General features: G+C 38.1%; 1 protein-coding gene across 1 annotated transcript in view; it reads left to right on the top strand.

The window, feature by feature from the left end:
- COL4A3 (collagen type IV alpha 3 chain) overlaps nucleotides 1-15649 on the top strand; it is a 55143-nt gene extending 39494 nt beyond the window's left edge. The window contains exons 34-52 of the mRNA XM_041414332.1: nucleotides 371-505; nucleotides 1209-1307; nucleotides 2332-2421; nucleotides 2786-2925; nucleotides 3920-4046; nucleotides 4318-4398; nucleotides 5020-5118; nucleotides 6040-6090; nucleotides 7042-7227; nucleotides 7844-7974; nucleotides 8423-8495; nucleotides 9781-9852; nucleotides 9974-10093; nucleotides 10898-10996; nucleotides 11583-11795; nucleotides 12452-12629; nucleotides 13684-13798; nucleotides 15139-15311; nucleotides 15565-15649. Of these exons, the coding sequence (XP_041270266.1) occupies nucleotides 371-505; nucleotides 1209-1307; nucleotides 2332-2421; nucleotides 2786-2925; nucleotides 3920-4046; nucleotides 4318-4398; nucleotides 5020-5118; nucleotides 6040-6090; nucleotides 7042-7227; nucleotides 7844-7974; nucleotides 8423-8495; nucleotides 9781-9852; nucleotides 9974-10093; nucleotides 10898-10996; nucleotides 11583-11795; nucleotides 12452-12629; nucleotides 13684-13798; nucleotides 15139-15311; nucleotides 15565-15649 (2267 nt within the window). The remainder of the gene's footprint in view (nucleotides 1-370; nucleotides 506-1208; nucleotides 1308-2331; nucleotides 2422-2785; nucleotides 2926-3919; nucleotides 4047-4317; nucleotides 4399-5019; nucleotides 5119-6039; nucleotides 6091-7041; nucleotides 7228-7843; nucleotides 7975-8422; nucleotides 8496-9780; nucleotides 9853-9973; nucleotides 10094-10897; nucleotides 10997-11582; nucleotides 11796-12451; nucleotides 12630-13683; nucleotides 13799-15138; nucleotides 15312-15564) is intronic.
- The last annotated feature ends 3437 nt before the right edge of the window (nucleotides 15650-19086 follow it).

Here is a 19086-nt window from a genome sequence, read left to right as displayed (position 1 = left end):
TTCTTTTTCATTTTTTAAGTGGCTGGTGATTTACTCAATAAAGAGCAGAGCCTTTTTGCTGATTTTTTTCTCCTCTTGTGTGGATACCATTATTGTATTTATTTAACCGACACAAGATTGTATGTTTATTCACTATAAGAAATAATTTCCACATCTTGCTGGAAAGACAAGCATTACTTGCTACAAGTAATCTGTACTTGTAAGTGTTTTGTTGATGATTGGAGCATTTAAGAAGCTAGTTTAGATTGTTTTGCAATGTATATTTACATATGTGAATTACAATTGCTCTTGATGATTGGCATTATCTGGTTTGCTTTATTACATCATCTAGTCAGGTCTCCTCAGAAAATTTCACTCTATTTTCTTGCAGGTTCTCCTGGCTTCCCGGGAATAAAGGGAAGAAAAGGATTTCTTGGAGAAAAAGGTGAACCAGGTGATAAAGGTTTTCCTGGACCATCTGAGACCTTGGTTGGTATTGGGGACAAAGGAGAACAAGGTTTAAAAGGTACACATTCATTGTTCTGTCATTAAAACTAGCCGGGGTTGTCGTCTGTTTTGCAGTTCCAGTGGACTCTAAAATACAGAATAAACTGATTCTACTGCTGAGAGTACTCACTGTGTTTTGAAATAATTATTGCTAAACACTAGAACTGCCTTCTCATTTATGGAATAGTTGGATATTACATTGAATATTCAGTTCAATTTCAGGAAGCCCTAATTCCTTTAAAAAGCTCTTATTTTCTAAATAATATATCAGTAGTACCAGGAGGCTTCTATACATATATGCTATACATTGATGTTTTTACATTTTTATCCTGTGAGCACAGAAATGGCTGCACTTACCAACCAGATGCTGTATTGCAAAGACATTAAATCTGCTCGGAAGTACTTGACTGCCAGAAAAACTCCTTCATTAGCAACATTAATATGGACTCTATATGAGCTGTAGATGCTTAACTAATGCTCTCTGGCTTTTTCTATTGCTATTTTCCTATGGAAGCTTTCAGGGACTTCCTATTGCCTCCACATGAAAAATACAGAAGGTGTTGGATTTGAGTTTGTGTTTTGCTTATGTGTGTTCAGAGTGACAATCCTGTGCTCTACTTCTGTTTCATTAGCTTAAAGAGTTATAGAATGTTAAACTTTGAACAAAAGTTATGTTCCAAGATGTTGTTTTGTAATATTTTTTAAATGAAACTTCATTTTAGGAGTTCAAGGCCGAATGGGTGTAAGGGGAGAAAAAGGAGACATTGGTGTGCAAGGTCCACCAGGTGTGGATGGGTCTGAAGGAATGCCTGGTCCACCAGGTATGGAATATGTATATTGTAAATCCCTGTGCCACGTGGACAGGGACGTACTGCTGCTCCAATGCACACCAAATTGGCTCCAGAAACAGCACTACATTCTCTCTATTAACTCTCAAGCTTTCCTGAGAATTCTGAAACTGGGCAATTTCAAAAGCTGCAGTTTGAAAGTCATAGCAGCTATCACCAAATGATTTTGTTTTCTTTTATATATAGACCATTGTTTAGGATGACAAATAGAAAATGACAATAAAGTCTAAAAGCTGATGAAACCAATGAATAAAAACTATTTTTTTGAAAAAGCAAAAAGAAGTTTGAGTTTGCAATATTATTTAAAAATTAATTATAATATATTACAATTTTGCACAAAAATATTTTAGGATTTTTTTTTATTTCAGATAAATTATATTTCCCTTTCCAAAACTCAGATATCTGACTTGTATTTCAAAAGTTAGCAGATTTCCAGTGAAAAGTAGCTTTTAAAATGTCAGGCATTGGCACACTGGCATTTAGAATGAATGTCTACAGAACATTCTAGATGTATCTGGATCTTTTAGTTATTAAACTGAGTGCTAATTTAGCTAAATTAATCTCAAGATAAGTGAGTGAGGGGAAAATTGCTTAGGTCACACTCAGCTTTTTACTGTATCCTAGTCTTGAGAAATCTGTTATGAGTAAGTAATAATGTGATTGTTCCATGCACAAAACTAAACTGAGCTGGAGTGCAAGCAAAGAAAGGTGAGTCCAGTGCATGAATACAAATTCATGATCTTGATCACGTTCAACTATAACATATTACAGTGGCTGCCCTTAAGTGCTGTGGTCACAAACCTTAATTTTAATGTTGATACATAAGGATTTGTTATTTCCTTGGCTTTCTGAAAACAATAATGATAATTTTATCTGTGTCTGGGGCAAAAGGTTTCATGTTGATTATCTATAAAATAATAATACACCAAAAGGTGTGTGGTAGAGGATTTTGTATCCATGACAGTTCTGACATGACATTAATTTCTTCATCTTGCAGGAGCCAAAGGATTTATGGGTCTTCCAGGGATTCCTGGAGGACAGGGATTCCCAGGTGCACTCGGAGACAAGGGGGACATGGGAATTCCAGGTAATTTTCTCCCAAAACATATTACAAATACATAGAGCTCTATAGAGGCATTTGCAGAGGTCTGAGCTGTTACTGTCAGCACACCACACAATTCTTAGACTGGGATTTATTCTTTAGTATCCATAGATTTACCTTCACCCCAGAATTTGCTTGACTTGCAGAATGCAATTCTCCCTCTCTATCCAAATTTTTAAATTTATATATTGTTACATGTAAGAACCTCTTTTTAGAAATAAAATCACAGTTTCAATTACTTTAATGAAGAATTAATATCTGTATATATAAGCAATAGATTACAAAACATGGAGTGTGAAATGCAGTTATGATCCTTTTAAGAATGGTATCAGTATTGGTATTTTTCCAGGTCCAAAAGGCCAGAAAGGATCTCCAGGCTTTCCAGGACCATCAGGTGACCCTGGTCCACCAGGCTATGGTGGCTTTCCAGGTGACAAAGGAGATCCTGGGTACCCATCTGCTGGGCCTCCAGGAGAACCTGGTCCAAAGGTATAAAGGCAGTGGAAAAAATTTCCTGTTAGGCAGAGCCTTTTACTATAGAAACAGAACCAACATGTAAGCAAGAGCTGCAGAGTTTGCAGAAATAGTTGATTAATTAGTGGTAAGAAATATGAAAATTCTATTGTGCCATTACTCAGGAGAAGTTTATTTCATCATATTTCACTTCATTTGTGCAACAATTTCTTGTTTATAAAGACGAAGTATCTTGAAGTAACTTGCTTTTTGTAAAAGTTCCTAATTCATTAAGAAAAAGGATGTTAAAAAGTACATCAAAAAAACTTGTCTTAGCAAATGCAGAAGTTTTATAATCTAAACTTGTACTGTTTGGTTTTGATAGTCTGGTAGTATCCTTGCACAAGATTTTTTTTCTTAGTAATGTGTACTGCACAGAGTGTATGCTATGTTTGGTCATATATACATTGCTAAGAACAAACCAGTATTTTTAAGTTAGATCAATTGGATAGTTTAACTCCCCATGTTCTAGTTGTTGAATAACTGGAAGTCTTTTTACCTTTGAGATTACCTGAAATGTGTGGCTGAGGCTGTAAATCCCTCTGTAAATCCTGTGATCTGTCTAAATGATTTGTTTATTTTCAGTATCAGCTGGGTAGCCCCAATGAGATTACTGTGAAAAAAAGTCAGTAGGGATTCAAGGAAAAAAATGCAATTCAGTATTTTGTATAGCTGCATATTAGCTGAGGAATGAAAGTTTGGATCAAAAGAACTGGTAGAATAAAACTGAAGGGAAATCTGTGCCAGGGAAATATCTAAAACCAACTCAGTTTATAAAGGTTAAAAATAGATCTTAACTATGTCTAAAAGATCAGTTTTATTATGAGAAGACCTTATAGTTAGTCTGCTTTGGTTTTTGTCTGAAAATCCTAATGAAATGTGATTACATGCACTTAACCCTTAAAATTGTATGTGATTTTCCTATTCCACACTGTGATTCTTTACCTCTGTGTTTGCAACTGTTTCTCAGGGAGATCCAGGTCCCCCAGGAGTTTTGGGCAGCAAAGGAGAAAAGGGCTCCGAGGGTCATCCAGGGCTTCCAGGAGTACCAGGACCACGTGGGATCAGAGGGGAAACTGGAGGTGCAGGAATCCCAGGTATGGGGTACTTTGGGAGGGATGGTGAGCTGAGGACAGGCTTGTAGAAGGTAATTCCTCCAGCTGCATGGGGTGCCTGGGGGTGGCACACTGACTTACACTGACTGCTGCAAACCTCAACAGCTCCTCTGTGGTCAGAGCAGCCAGGCCAGCTTGTCACCTGGAGAACTTTTGCAGCTGGCCAAAGCAGAAACAACAACAAAGTTCTTAAACTGAGTCTGGATCTAGGGGTGATGCCATTTCCCCTCTGCCACACTCTTTCTTCTTACAGGGCTGTATGGACCCCGTGGAGATGCTGGTGCTAAAGGATGCCAGGGCCACCCAGGACAGCAGGGAGTCCCAGGCCCTCCTGGTATGGTATATAGCTTCTCTCCTAAATCACTGCCCTGGATTTGGGATTTCATTTCAGTTTGAGGCTTTGTTTGCCTCCTTTTAAAAGCCCCTTTTCAATGTTATCAGTTCAGCTATGGGAAGAAGTTTTAATTTTGCTTCACTTCTGGAAAGCTTTTTGCCCTTTTTTTAATTATAAGTATATATTCAAGGGTCTCAAGATGTGATATGCACACAATTATAAGAAAGGCTTAGGTTCTTTAGGTTCTACCTCCTAAAAGAAAATAATAAATAAGATATAGGTAGATGAAGAGAAGAAAACTAACTGGAGTAACAAAGAATTGTAGTAGTCTACTAAAGCAACAGAACTAAAACAGAATTAAAAATATATCTCAGGGGCAGTGTGTATATGTAGCAATATAGAAGCATGCATTGAAGGCTTTATGTCTGTGAAAATAGTGGGGGTGTTCAATCCACTGAAGTCCAGTGAGCTCAATACAAGCTACATGCTGCTCTATACCAACACAGCTACCCCTACCTTTGAAGTAGCTGAGCTAATTAAATTTTATTGAAGGGGAGTCAAATCTTCTTACTGCAAAATTACAGAAGTAAAAATTATATTGTGGTGACTTGTAATTCACAGGTGCTGTTGGAGTCCCTGGAAAACCTGGACTTGTTGGTGAAAGGGGTACTCAAGGTCAGGATGGTATGCCTGGCCCCCCAGGAGTAAAGGGAGAACCAGGTAAGAGCAGTGACAGATTTTCATTCTATTTTACAATTGTCTTTTTTTTTCTGTAATTATAATGACAAGGATGATTTGGGAAGGATTACCAAGGAGCTTCTGTGGAGCCAAAGCTAAGTTTATAAGTAGAAGGTTATAGGTGGTTTTCTATGTAAATTTTGTACATGCTGTCAGCAGCCCAAGTGCATTACAAATGCTCTATTTTACACCTGTGGTAATGTCACCTAGTCATGTCTGCAAGTCAAAGTACTGCTGTTAACATCTGTTATGGATAATCTCAAAGTTTAAAAGAACCAAAATCCTTTCAGAGTTGTTTTCTGTCTTACGTGAATATAAAATAAAAGGAAACACAATGTTTCCCTGCATAAATAGTGAAAGCTTCCATGACCTAAACCCTGGGTTGTGAAACTTTTAATTTAAAAGTCACTCCTGATGTTATCAAAGTTCAGACAGATTTAGTCCTACACTGAATTCTGGCAGAATTTTACACTGAAAAATGTTTCTTTGGATGAATCAAGAAGATACTGAGAAGGCATCCATAGTATTTAGAAAGTATTCTCATGTTGAAGTAATCACTGTTTACATATTTTCTTTTATAGGTATTTACATTTATTTTCTATTAATAACTAAGAAAATTAAGTGCAGATTTTTTCTGTTTTTTTCTCTGAAAAGAAAGAAATAGCTTCTTCTTGAAGAATGTACCTCAAATAAGATTGGCCAATAAGAGTTCCTCCTATAAATAACTTAAATTTTTAGTTTGTGGTTTTGTATAGAAGTGGATATAATACATTTTACTTTACATAGAACTAAACTCTACCTTTTGATTCCATGATCCCTGAAAAAATGTATGAAATATTAGAAAACTCTGTTTTCAAAAAATTATTTCAGACTTTGAGTGTAACGTGACCTAATATTTTACAGGACTGCCAGGGAGAGGGATTCCTGGTTTTCCAGGTATTCCTGGACGTAGAGGTGAGTTGTCTTTTTGAAAAGCAGCAACTTAATATTTAGATCTCAGAACCATCATCAAGTCCCCTCCTGCTTTCAGGTGCTGAAGTGGCACTAAGTGTCAGAGGAAATCAAGAGTGATTCTGTGCTTTTGATCAATGGTTTGGTCCTATATATTAAATGTCAAGAGTTGGTGAAGTTTAGATTGTTGTAAAAGGCAAATAAAGAAGCTGACTTCTGTGGTCTTGTGAAGGTGACATACACATTCTAGAGCTTTTGAAATGTTGCTGTAATATATAATTTGATTAGCAGAGTATGTTCTTATCAAAACAAGATCTTTCTGAATAACAAGCACACTTTGAGAAAGCTGCAGTGGTTGCATTTTAATTTTGTTCATCTTCCCTTTTATATTGATAAACAGAAGACGGATTCTCCCCTTTTTTTAGGTTTTACATTGTATTTCTAGTGCTGCTAGAAATCCATTGATTTGCTTTACCTTAAGAAAGTAAAATTAAAGCACTCCCAGATTGACTTCAGAACAATATCCTTTTGGAATAGTCTCATTTTGTTGCATTCATATTGATGATTCCAGCTGGGATCTAGTTTTAAAGGATTTTTTAGTTCTGATGAACAAAGAAGCATTTATTCTACTTATTCATCAAAAAGTATTCCCTTCTCTGGTCTGTTTATCCTCCTCTCAAGTTTATTTATTGGGATGAGCAATCTCTGAAGTGGAGTGGATTTTTTTTAATTTGTGAAGTTTTTTAATTTAAAAAAGTGATGTGTACCTTGCTGTGAGTCCTATCTTCTCAGAACTATTTTGGTTTAGGGTAGCAAGCTGGCTTTGGGGACTTCTCTGTACTAAAAACAAGGGCTGAATTCCACCTTTGCCATATAGGAAACACATTTTTGGAGTTGTCACATCACCTCACTTTCTTGACAGCCTTCCCCACGTGTGATATCCACACTTTGCAGGAATCAAAGGGGACATGGGACTGCCTGGCTTTCCTGGGCCTCCAGGTGTGAAAGGTCATCAGGGAGATCAAGGACCCATTGGACCTCCTGGCTTAGTGGGGTTACCTGGATTTCAAGGCACCACAGGCATGGCAATCACTGGCCAGAAAGGGAACAGAGGTATTCCTGGTGCACATGGACGACCAGGTGTGTTGTTGGAACTCCTTATTTGTCTGAAAGGATATATTGATAATTGAAAGTAGAAGTATTCCCCCAAGAGAGTTTCATAATTAAACAGGTCCCTTTAGCAGCTAATGCAGTATTACCATTGCAACCAATGATCTATGCAGTGACATTTAAATTAAAACAACTCTAAGCTTCCGAGTCCGCCCGATTGCAGTATCTTGCTTTCCTCCCATGTGGTCCATGGGGCAGCTAAGATCCAACTTTAACAAAGTGAGATAGCTTGAGTGGCACTTAGGGACATGGTTTAGTGAGGACATGGCAGTGTTAGGTTTTCAGCTGGACTCGATGATCTTAAAAGGTCTTTTCCAATGTAAATGATTCTGTGATTCCAGACATAACAACTGGAGGATATGCAAAAGCCTGTAGTGTTAAAGAGTACTGTAAGTTCTGATGTTAGATTAAATCAGCAGGCTAGGAAAAATTTGATTTTTTTAAAGTGTGTATATTTCCTTGGAAATCACTGAGATGGTAAACATGAGTGTGGTTATGGAGCCATTGAATATTGCACTGTGTTGTGTGTAATCTAGGTGAAAAGCTGCTGGCAGCAGTCTTCCCTTACTCTGATGTTTCTGTATAGGTGCTCCTGGTTTTCCAGGCCTTCCTGGCCTTTCCACTCTCAGCGTGAAAGGAAGCAAAGGTGTCCGAGGGGCGGATGGAATTCCAGGGCCAAGGGGTCCAGCTGGTGACATTGGCCCTCCTGGTCCCAAAGTCAGTGAAAGGAATACTGCTTCTTTCTTACTGCACTGATAGACTGCTCTTACCATGAAAAGATAATAACACCCATTAAAAACCCCTCCAAAACCTCAAAACAAACAACAAACCCAAACAAGCATCCCCTCCCAGCCATTTTCATAAAAACACCTTGTAGTAGAGGAAATAATAAAATGGATATGAGAAGCAAGTTTTATGGACTTAAATGGATCAATGAGAATTGATTATTTTTTTTTTTTAATTCCTGGTATGTCATTTCCTTGGCTGTTCTGTATTACAGGACAATAATATGACAATTTCTGACATGCTTAAAAGTGGAGCAGATAGTTCTAGTTACAGCATGTTCTGTGAACATAATGCTGTGAATTTTCTGAACAAAAATAAAATGTATTTCATTGTGTGAAGATGCTGCTCCTGTTTCTTACTGATGTTCTCTGTTTTGCAGGGAATAGAAGGTCGATCAGGCTATCCTGGTGCTAGAGGGCACCCTGGATTTCTTGGATTCCCAGGTGTAAAAGGTATTAATATATTTATTATGTACACGCCTGTGTGCCAAATATAATTATTTACATGTTGAATAATAGTATTTGTGTATGAGGGGTTCTAGAGACACAAGGTTTTGCTGTGAAAATCAGGGTGTACATCAGGTCTAAATGAAAGCATTCACTGAGAGAGTGTTCATTGAGGAACTGCGTGGGTCCTTATTTAGGCTCAGGTGAGGAAGGGCTGACACATCAACCACCTCCATTTCAGGCAAATTCAAAACAAGTCTGCCCTTAGTGATGAGCTGCAAGGACTTTGGCACTGAGTCTGCCAATTGGAAATATCCCACCATTGCTAGAAAATGTGACTTTTTGACAACCTCTTAGCTACAGAACTCGGGAGCATTTAATCATAATTACAGCACTGGGTGCTTTGTTTGCTGTAGGAATTGTTTGAATTAAAATCTCATTTACAGTTTATCAGCAGATGAACTGTTAAATGTATTGGCTTCATTAATTTCATATTCCTGAGGGTAAGTTGAATCAGTAGCTAGCTAAAAATCCTTTTAATTTAGACAATTTCTAGTGATTTAAATATGATGTAGGCCTGCATTACTACAGTATTCTCATTTTCAATTGCATGATTTACAGTCCCACACAATTATCATTACCTGTTTAACCTACTTGTTAGTGATCCATGCTAACTATTGTGCATTTTTAGTTTGTTCTAATTGGCAAAGTTGCCACACAGACAGTAATCTTATTTTCTTTAACCAAAAACTCTCATTTCACATATGTCGTCTCCTGATGTGGTATTAAAAATACTTTTAGTCAATTCTTTTGTTTCAAGCAGAACTGTGGAGCATGGTCTGAATGTAGCCACATCTTTTGCTCACTGAAAAGAATCACTTATCAAATTGCTCAACAAAAACTCTACAACTCTCTTAAGCCTTCAGCATAGCTGACAGTAGGGTTAACAGGAGCTGAACTCCACTTGAAGGCTGCAAATCCAGTGACAAAAACATGTAAGATAGAAAGGATATAGTCTAAAGTTGAGAATTTAAACTAGATTTATGGACCAACCTTCATATAGATAGGCATGACAATATCGTCTTATAAATTAAATGCACTTGATCTATAAATGATACAGTTGCAGCAGAGGTGAAGAAACCCACTTCACATCTCAAACCAGTCTATAGGCTCTGTTACCCTTTGGGAACTTTGCATGGATTATGTAGGACTCTTCAACAAGTCTCTGGAACTTTGACAGTTGTTTTGATATTTTAAAACAGACAGATATATCTTCAATCTTCTCTTTTAGGAGAAAAGGGTAATCAAGGACCCCCAGGACCACAAGGTGCAGAAGGGCCAAGGGGACCAAAGGGCCAGCAAGGTAACCCACCCTTCTCTTTCCAGTACCAGCTGACTTAGGGTGATTTATTTGGCTTGTTTTGTAGTTTGTTTGCTTTCTCTTAATGTAAAGCAATAGATCTTCATTATATTTTTGCTGCTAGGCCCACCTGGATTCTCTGGAAAAATATTCTCCATCCCAGGAAGCAAGGGTCCTGCAGGACTGCCAGGAATCCCAGGAACACCAGGTGATCAAGGAATTCAAGGGATTCCTGGACTACAAGGTGACATATTTTTATCTCTATGCATGTCTGTGTGTGTTGCTTAGGAGAACATTTTGGTTTGGTGGAAAAATTTCTGCAGAGAAATTTGACATGTCTTTAAAATCTTTACCATGTTTAAAAATAGTTCTTTGTACCTTGTTAACACGCTAATATTTATAACCTGTCCCATTCCATCTGCCCTCCACCCTTGCAGTGGGTCAGTGAGTACATCCCTCAAGGCAAGCCTAAGGAATATAGTAGATGAAAACCTTCCCCATTTTCATACAATCAGAACCATGCTCGGGATGTTTTTTATTTGTGGGGAGGAGGGAATTACCACCTGTACTAGAAGTACTCTAGATGTGTTCCAGTGTGATTGTGTCTGTCCTAGTCTGGGGTGGGAAGGAATGGACAGGCTGGCTTCTTCTCTTTGGCACCAGAAGTGAAGCCTGGCACAGCTGTGAGGAATGGGGAAGGAAGGAGAAGGGAGGGTGATGTGGATATGCAGTGGGCATCTGGCCACCCTTCCCAACAGCACAGCTGTGCACCCCAGGCAGGGAGCTCTTCAAGGAGACATGTCTCTGCTGAAATACATTCATTTTCTGAAGCACATTCATTTTCTGCAGTACATTCAATATTGCCTTCTAATCTTCCTGATAAGAAAGATGATGATACTTGCACTATAGATAGTGTGAAAACTTAGTAAGTTCATGTTTTATTCTACCACAGCTAGATTTATGTGGGGATTTTAACTTTATTCTTTACCAGTTATTAAAATCTACTGCCGTATGCCTCTGGGGTATTTTTTTCTTGATTGCAATCTAGGACCCAAAGGTGTAAAAGGTCTACCAGGGCGTTTTGGTCATCCAGGACATCCAGGATTGCCTGGTCCAAAAGGAGACAGGGGATTTCCCGGACAAAGAGGTACAGGAAAGCAGAATCTCTGTTTGACTGGTACTAACTGAATTTACAGATAAATTGTACTGCTGATTTCTGTAAATCCTTCCTCTTACGTGTATTGAGATTATGTAATTTACAGAACACTTACAGTAACTTTAGGAACATATGTAAGCACATTCTTAGCTTTTAACAGATGCATGTTCACAAATAATAATTTACAGAAATATACCTTGACTGTGCTCTTCTGTTATTAATCACTTCTATTTAGTCACTTGAAATCTATAGGTACCAGGGTGCCTTTTTATTATGTCAAAATATAATGGAATATTTTTATTTAGGCATCACAAAATGTTTTTACTTTAAGCTTTTCTTGGCAAAAATGGCCATGGTTCTTTAAAATACCTCACTATGCCATGAAGCTATGCAGTGTAAATCTGCCTGAGCTAAGTCTGAAGGAATTCCTACATCTGGAACAAATACAACCAGTTTTTAAGTTGTATCTTGTTATTGATTTTTTTTGTTAGTTTTCAAGCAGTTTCACTAATTTAAAAGAAATGAAAACTCAAACAAAATTATAATACTTGCAATCATATTGATTTCTCATCCACAGGACAACCTGGACTGATTGGCTTTCCAGGTCTGCAGGGTTTACCTGGATCACCAGGTACTACCACTGCTGATCCAACAAGAAAAGGATTTATCTTTACCCGGCATAGTCAGACAACAAAGATTCCTTCGTGCCCACATGGGACATCCCAGATCTATGTCGGCTATTCACTGCTTTTTGTACAAGGAAATGAACGAGCACATGGACAAGATCTTGGTACTGTATTGGTAAAAAAATTCAGATTGCTTTCTTAGAGTCCAGTAATGTTAAGTTGTCCCGAAAGCAAATTTACAGTAAGTGTCTGAGATAAACATTGGTTTCAACCATCTGTCTCCAGAGCAGCCTGGAGTCAATTCAGGAATCATGGTTTAAAAGACACCTTTCTTTCCTGCACTCCTATATTCCCTTGTTGATATCCCTAGAGTCTTTTGAGGAGGAATTCAGTTACTTATGGATAGGTGTCTAGAATAAACCTTCACAACATTTGCACAGGGATGACAGTAACACCACAGGGTGTGAAGGAGAATCTTGTGCGTTTTGGAGCCTAAGTGGGATACTTTAGGGTGTGAATGATGTCACCAGAAACTTTTGTTTAAGCAGCTGAATCCCTGCTACTGTGTCAAGGGCTGATACCATTCAAGAAGATTGTATTATTTTAACAGATTTTGTTCTTAGCCCTTATTTATGATATAGATATTTTTGTATAAGCCAGAAGCATTTTGCTTTTAGATAATTTTACTGAACAGACTCTTCTTGTAGTTAACTGTTTTAATTCTTCCTATAGTAGATTGAGTGCCATCGTGTGTCTCTTCTGGTCACTGCACTAAATTTAATCTCCTACTGCCACAAACCTCTCCTCTTTTGTCTTCCAGGGACAGCTGGTAGCTGCTTGCAGAGGTTCAGCACCATGCCATTCTTGTTCTGCAGCACCAATGACGTTTGTAGCTTCGCTTCTCGCAATGACTACTCCTACTGGCTGTCCACTGCAGTGGTGATGCCACCAGACATGGCACCCATTTCTGGCAGGGCACTAGAGCCCCAGATAAGCAGGTAAAAAGATAAAAATTTTATTCTTCTGCCCTGGAACCACAGAGGCATCCTAAATTGTTTTAAGTGGAAACTCTTAGGGAAGACCTGCCGGTCTCAGCCAGCACAAGCACTGACTTCATCAACCTGCTTTTTGGTTCCTTACCTAAGTATGTCAAATATTCAGTGATACTCTCAAGAAAAGTTGGAATAAAGCTAGGGTCCCACCACAGGGCCTATTGCTGCAGAGCCAGCATGAGAAAATGGCACACTGTCCTAGTGATTGCAGGGATTGTTTTCTTTAGACCCTATCATTATGGATATTAGAGACAGACTAAAATTAAATAAAGACAGCTTTATTATTTAGAATTATAGCACAAATCAAGTTCTGCTTTCAGTTCTGGATGATGCATTTACTGTAGTTGGTGAAGAACATTGTAAACTGAGCTGAAGGTTCTCAACTATGAAACACTGTTCCACAAGTGTGGCCTTTCTAGTTGCTTGAAATAGCTGAGAAAGATGGAGAACAATGTAAGAGAAAAGTTCTAAAAGCATGAAAGTCCTAGAGCAGCAAAATCCAAGGTGGGAAGACAGGCCTTGCACTCTTATCTTCTGTCCTGCCCTACCCTGTTGCAGTCCAGTAGCTCGGCTTCAGTTTCCTCATTTAGGAAATAAAGATTACTTTTTCAAATCTTAGCAAATAAAGGTACAGAAATACAGGACTTTGAACTAAACCAGAAAAGCATAAAATAGTGAGCATGTGAAAAAGGTAACATACTGCTCATTACTTTGTTAAAGGCAAAATTAAGAAGCTCAAATGTTCTGGAATTGCTTCTCATCTTAGAACGGTTTTAGTCTGGTGTTTCTAGTAGAGATTGCAAAGCAACTGCAAGGTAAGGTACATAGGTTTCCTTCAATTTACTTACCCCTCCTTAAACACACAAACCTGTGTGAGTAGTAGAATTTATAGCAAGGTATGTTTTGCCATGAGGTAGCTACCATCCTAGAAGGCACAAGTTTGTTCTGCTTTCATGTTTTCCTTCATGTCTGCTCTGAATGTATGTGCTTTCTTTCACAGGTGTGTTGTCTGTGAAGGAGCTGCAATGGTAATAGCAGTTCACAGCCAAACAACTGTAGTTCCTGCATGTCCAGATGGCTGGATGTCTCTCTGGAAGGGTTTTTCTTTTGTTATGGTAAGGATATAACAACTTGAATTATTCATTTTATGTCCTCTCATTTTCATTGGTGTTTTCAGCTTTCATAGCTCATTTGTTTGTTAATAAATGTTAATTTTTTAATTTTTTTTTTTGCGTCTGCCAAGAAGTAGAAAATAATTATATTAATTCTTATTCAATTCCAAAAGTATGTAAACAGCTATTCTGATCTGTTCACAAAAATAGGTGGCAGGAGGAAAAGTGGAAAAGATGAGAGAAGTAGTAAAGGACTTTAGTCTGACAAAAAATATCTGCATGCATTCACTTTCACAAGTTATGCTAAGATCTAGGAAACAGGTTTGGGGAGTGGAGTGGTTCAACTCGTCCTGAACACAAAATTGTAGAAATAAGTCACCAACTTCTATGCCATGAAGTTCTTTTAAAAATCAGAATTGGGGCTGAACTGCACAGAAAGGTAAAATCAAAATAAATGCAGAACACTGTCTACAGAAGACTGCCTCAGCAATTTTGATATCCTAATTAGATATGAGTGAAGAAAGTTCATAATGGGAGTGCAAACTGAGAATTGCTTATGAGGCTAACAGTGTATTTGTAATAGGGGATGCACCATTTCATCTTTGTTACCCATCTTTGTGGGATGTCATAGGGATTGAAAAATGAAGGTAGAAGAATTTTAAACCCCTCTTTTTTGCATAATGTAAAGTGTTTTTAGATCCCGGGTGAAGTTTTTGTTTCTCCTGTGATTTGGCCCCAAGTAGTAATAATAATAAACTTGGAAAAGAATTAGAGAATTTTTTAGCCTTTGGTTCAAACAATTTACTTGTTTCCAACATCAGCAAAGTTACATGGTATCTAACCGATTTTAAACTGTTGTAAATTATTATAGAGCTACTTTACAAGCATTTACCAACATCAGAGAAGGAAAATACCTTTTCTGCTTTTTGTTTTGGAGAAGTGATCAGTGCAACAAAAAATATGAGAACACACCCCCTCCAATTTGGTTTATTTGTAATGTAGTTACTGTTGTACTCAACAGAACAGAAGCTTTCTCGGCTTGTACTGGTTAGTTTTCTAGGCTTGTACTGGTTAGTTTTCTAGGCTTGTACTGGTTAGTTTCATGCATTTTATCGACCTGAAAAAGGCCTTTGCAGGGACTTAAGAAATGCCATAACTGTTTGAATTTTCAGAAGGCTTCTGTGCTTCATTGTAAGTTTTATCAGATGAATCCACATGAATTTTATTTTGTCCAAGATATACCACAGAACATAGGGGATGTTTTAGAAAGAGGGGATTTTTTTGCTTGCTGTTTACTAAAAGCTGATGGACAAGTTCTCATCAAAATGTTTTGGCGATTACAGTACACAAGTGCCGGCTCAGAGGCTTCTGGCCAAGCATTGGCATCTCCTGGGTCTTGTCTGGAAGAATTTCGGACTGTCCCTTTCATAGAGTGCCATGGCAGGGGGACATGCAACTACTACACAAATTCCTACAGTTTCTGGTTGGCATCATTAAATCCAAGAAGAATGTTCAGGTAAACTGTAACTCCCTGCATCCCAGTGGCCGAGGAGACAATAAATGCCTGCAAAATCGGAGGTGGGGGGGCTTCCTTTGTAATTCCCTTCAGGTTAGGCACCTCTGTTTGTTAGATACAGAGTCATTTTGTAGCACACAGATGTTTGAGCCAAGAACTTCAAGGTTGTTGTCAATAATTCCATATCCAAAGTCTCGTTGTCTCTCCCTGTTTTTTAAAGAAAAAAACTGAATGTTTGTGGTTTTTCTTCTAGGAGACCCGTGCCACAGACTTTGAAAGCAGGACAACTAGAGAATATCATCAGTCGTTGTCAGGTCTGCATGAAGAGACCAATCTAAATGGTGGCCACTCCTCACAGAACATGAAACTGATTTATTACGAAGAATTGCCTAACTCTGAAGAGCTATAATTTATTGAAGTCCTGCTGCATCTGGAAATAAATTTATAAATTGCCAGTGCAGCACTGTGGTGAGGTAGGGCAACAGTCTGACTTTTGTCTTTGGCAAATGACAAAGCACTTTGTTGGAGGAAGCTTATAATGGCATCTGCAGGGGCATCTGCTGAACCTTGTCATTTCTGAGCTGCATCTTCACCATAAAACTACAGCATCACCAGATCTTTAATGAAAGATGTCAATGCTGCCTTGTGTCATGTGCTTTTCAAACAGCAGGACAACCTAAATGCTCCTGTATCAACTTACCTATGTTCAGTGTTCCAAGTGGATATCATTTAAGATGACAGTCTGGCACTTAGGAGAGATAGGGTTCAATAGGAAATATTTTCAGTGCACTTTTAACTATATAATGATTCATTAAGAGTTTGGTTTGGTTTTCTTGTCTAATAAACAAATATCTCCCCACGTACCTCACCCTTCCTCTGGCTGGCAAACAGGAATACAAAGGTTTTTGTACCACTGTGATGATAATGGTGCTTGACTGGCCAGAAAGGGAGCAGCAGCAGGCCCTGGGCAGGACAGTGGTGGCAGGCACTGCCTGTGTGCTCCAGAGTGACTGTGGCTGAGGCTGACTGAAGGAAGTGTTGGCAATTTTCTTTAGATTCCATGGCTTTCAACATTGATCATGCAATCTTTGAGTTCTTCAGTTTGGCAGTATTTGGACTCTATAATGATCACATGCTTTTGTCTCTCCTGAAGAAAAAACTATTTATCATGTAATTTGGGATTTTGTTAGAATTAACAATTACTGTATGGCTCAAGGGCTCCCATGGCATTATCAGGTTATCACACACCCATCAGGATGTGATTCCTAACAAAATCTATAATACTTCCATTTTACACTATTTCATATTTAAATATTTATCACAAATTGTATTCTGTATTTAAATATTTAGCACACATATCTGCAAATGAAACCATTTATTCCATCCAGATAAATGTATGCATCCAGAATTTTTAAAAAGACTGATATTTAAATTATACCATCTAAGCACTGACTTATATACAAGACAATCCAACTGTAAATGAACATAAATACTTGAAAAGCACTTTCATTTGCTCATATAAATTATATAAAATTGTAGCTCTGAGGTTTTTTTTAAAAATATTTATAACATTGCACTTGCAAGGCTATTTAAAATTGTAATGTTGACATTTAAAATGTTAATATTTTTTAATACTTGCACAATTTATCATTATTTCAGTATTTAGTGAAGAAGCCTAATTCATCTGAATAGTTCTGTAAATGCACCATTTTAAATGTAGGGTCTAGCAATTCAGTGAAATAACCAGGATTTCTCATTTAGATTTTTTTTTTTTTTTTAAGCCAGTGAAATTTTATATCATTTCTGTTGAACTACTTGCATCATGTTTGTCAGACTGTTTGAATTTTCAGTGTTAACCTAACTAAGGAAAGGTTTTGTCTGTGTTCCATGCCAGTTTCTTGTGATGGAGCTAACATGAAGATACCATTTATATGAACTGAATGGATATTTTAAAATCGTTTGCTTGAACAGTCATAGTAATTCTGTTTGCAAGGTATAACTGTGAATTTACAGGGTTTAATGAAGAATCTCTTTGCAGATGCACTACTGATAAGAAGGTATTCATGTCCAGTTAATATTTAGTCTTTGAATCAAGCCTGGGGCTGAGGTTATCTTCCCTAAATCAATCCCATACTAGACTGTTCCATAAACTCTGAAGTTTGCTTTAAATACTCAAAGACCACACCTGTTGCTTGGTAGGTTGTTGGGGTGCTGGTGGTTTCTTTCTTTCATTAATGCTCACTGCAGTCATCCAAACATAGAATTGATGACTGTGGAGACTTCCACATAAAACTAGCTAATAAAATGCAAATGTGAGTACCTGAGGCTGAAGTCTGCTGGAAATGTGTCCAGTAGAGAATAATGTGTAAGCAGAGGGAATGGATTGTGGCTTTGAAGTCCAAAGGTAAGTTACAGAGAACTGTCTCATGGTATAGCATATAAGTGGAAGTTATGCCTTGTTCCTAGTCTTGGATTCTGCTGCTCACTTTTTTTGTGGCCTTCGAAAGTTACGAAAGAAAGATGCTGATAAATAGCTCTAGATTTTGAGTGCTCAAAATGAGTCTTTCTTTCAAAAGCATGAAATACAACTGCAGGGACACATGTTTGTCAAGCCTGGCATAATACAAGCTAGACACTGGAAATCAAAGAATAACTTGGGAAAAGTTGATGTTAACTTCTCACTGCAGCTGCAAATCATTTTAGCTCCCTACTTCTAATGAGGATTCTACTCATTAGAAGTACTCCCTACTTCTAGTGAGGATTAGTTAACTGCTGTCTGTAAATGCTTTGGGAGCCTTAACTGGAAAGTGCTGATGAGGTACAAGCTGTTACTATATTGTACTGAAAGAATGGATGCATGAGAAATTGGGAATAATGAGCAAATAATGGGGGCTGCATTCTGCTAAATACAGCCAAATAAAGATATTTTGACTAAATAAAAGACCCATTTCCATGTTGGCTTTTTTTGTTTCCCTTTCCAGTACTAATGCTCTTGTCCACTACCTGGGCATACAAAAAATAGGGTTATGTGATTAAAACATAGGGGGTAGGGTTTGTCTGAAGACACTTGCTCCCTCTGATCTGGACCACACTCCAAGTTTAGGACTTGAATGTAAATACCCAAGCTGGGTCTGTGCATACCAGCTTTCTTCCCACACATATTCCTACACAGGATGCTGTGATAAGCTGGGGATTTCCTTCTTATCAGCTGGTTCAGGATTGTTCTGGATTCAGTATGAGAGCTTACATTGCTAACTGATAAATTATATTGCCAACACGCTGATGGTTAGGTTGTTGCTCAGTAGTGTTTAAGTCGAGGACTTTTCAGTGTCCCATGGCGTGCCGGTGAGGAGAGGCACAGAGAAGTGGGAGGAAGCACAGCTGGGACAGAGGCCCTGAACTGGCCATTCCACACCACAGAGCACCATGCCAGTCTGTGGACTGGGCTGATTACCTGCAAAGAGGAGGCTGATGGTGGAGCAGGGACCAGCTTGGCACTGCGCAGCAGGGGGTCAGCAACTGCATTGTCATCACTTGTCTTACTTGGGTTTTAGCTCCTTTTCTCCTCCTCCTTTTTATTATTTTAGTAGTAGCGTCATTATTATTACTACTTTGTTTCAATTATAAAACTGTTTTTACCTCAACATGAGTTATTTTCTTGATTCTCTTCCCATGCCACGGTGAGGTGGGATGTGAAGTGTGAGTGGCTGTGTGGTGTTTGGCACAACCAGAGTGTGCAGAAAGAAAAAGGCACAACCTAAAATTATTAAGAGTT

The sequence above is a fragment of the Onychostruthus taczanowskii genome, unplaced genomic scaffold, assembly GCF_017590055.1.
Source record: "Onychostruthus taczanowskii isolate IOZ18803 unplaced genomic scaffold, ASM1759005v1 scaffold45, whole genome shotgun sequence".
Taxonomy (NCBI): domain Eukaryota; kingdom Metazoa; phylum Chordata; class Aves; order Passeriformes; family Passeridae; genus Onychostruthus; species Onychostruthus taczanowskii.
The sequence above is the reverse complement of the archived record's forward strand: the minus strand, read 5'-3'. Positions and strand labels throughout refer to the sequence as shown.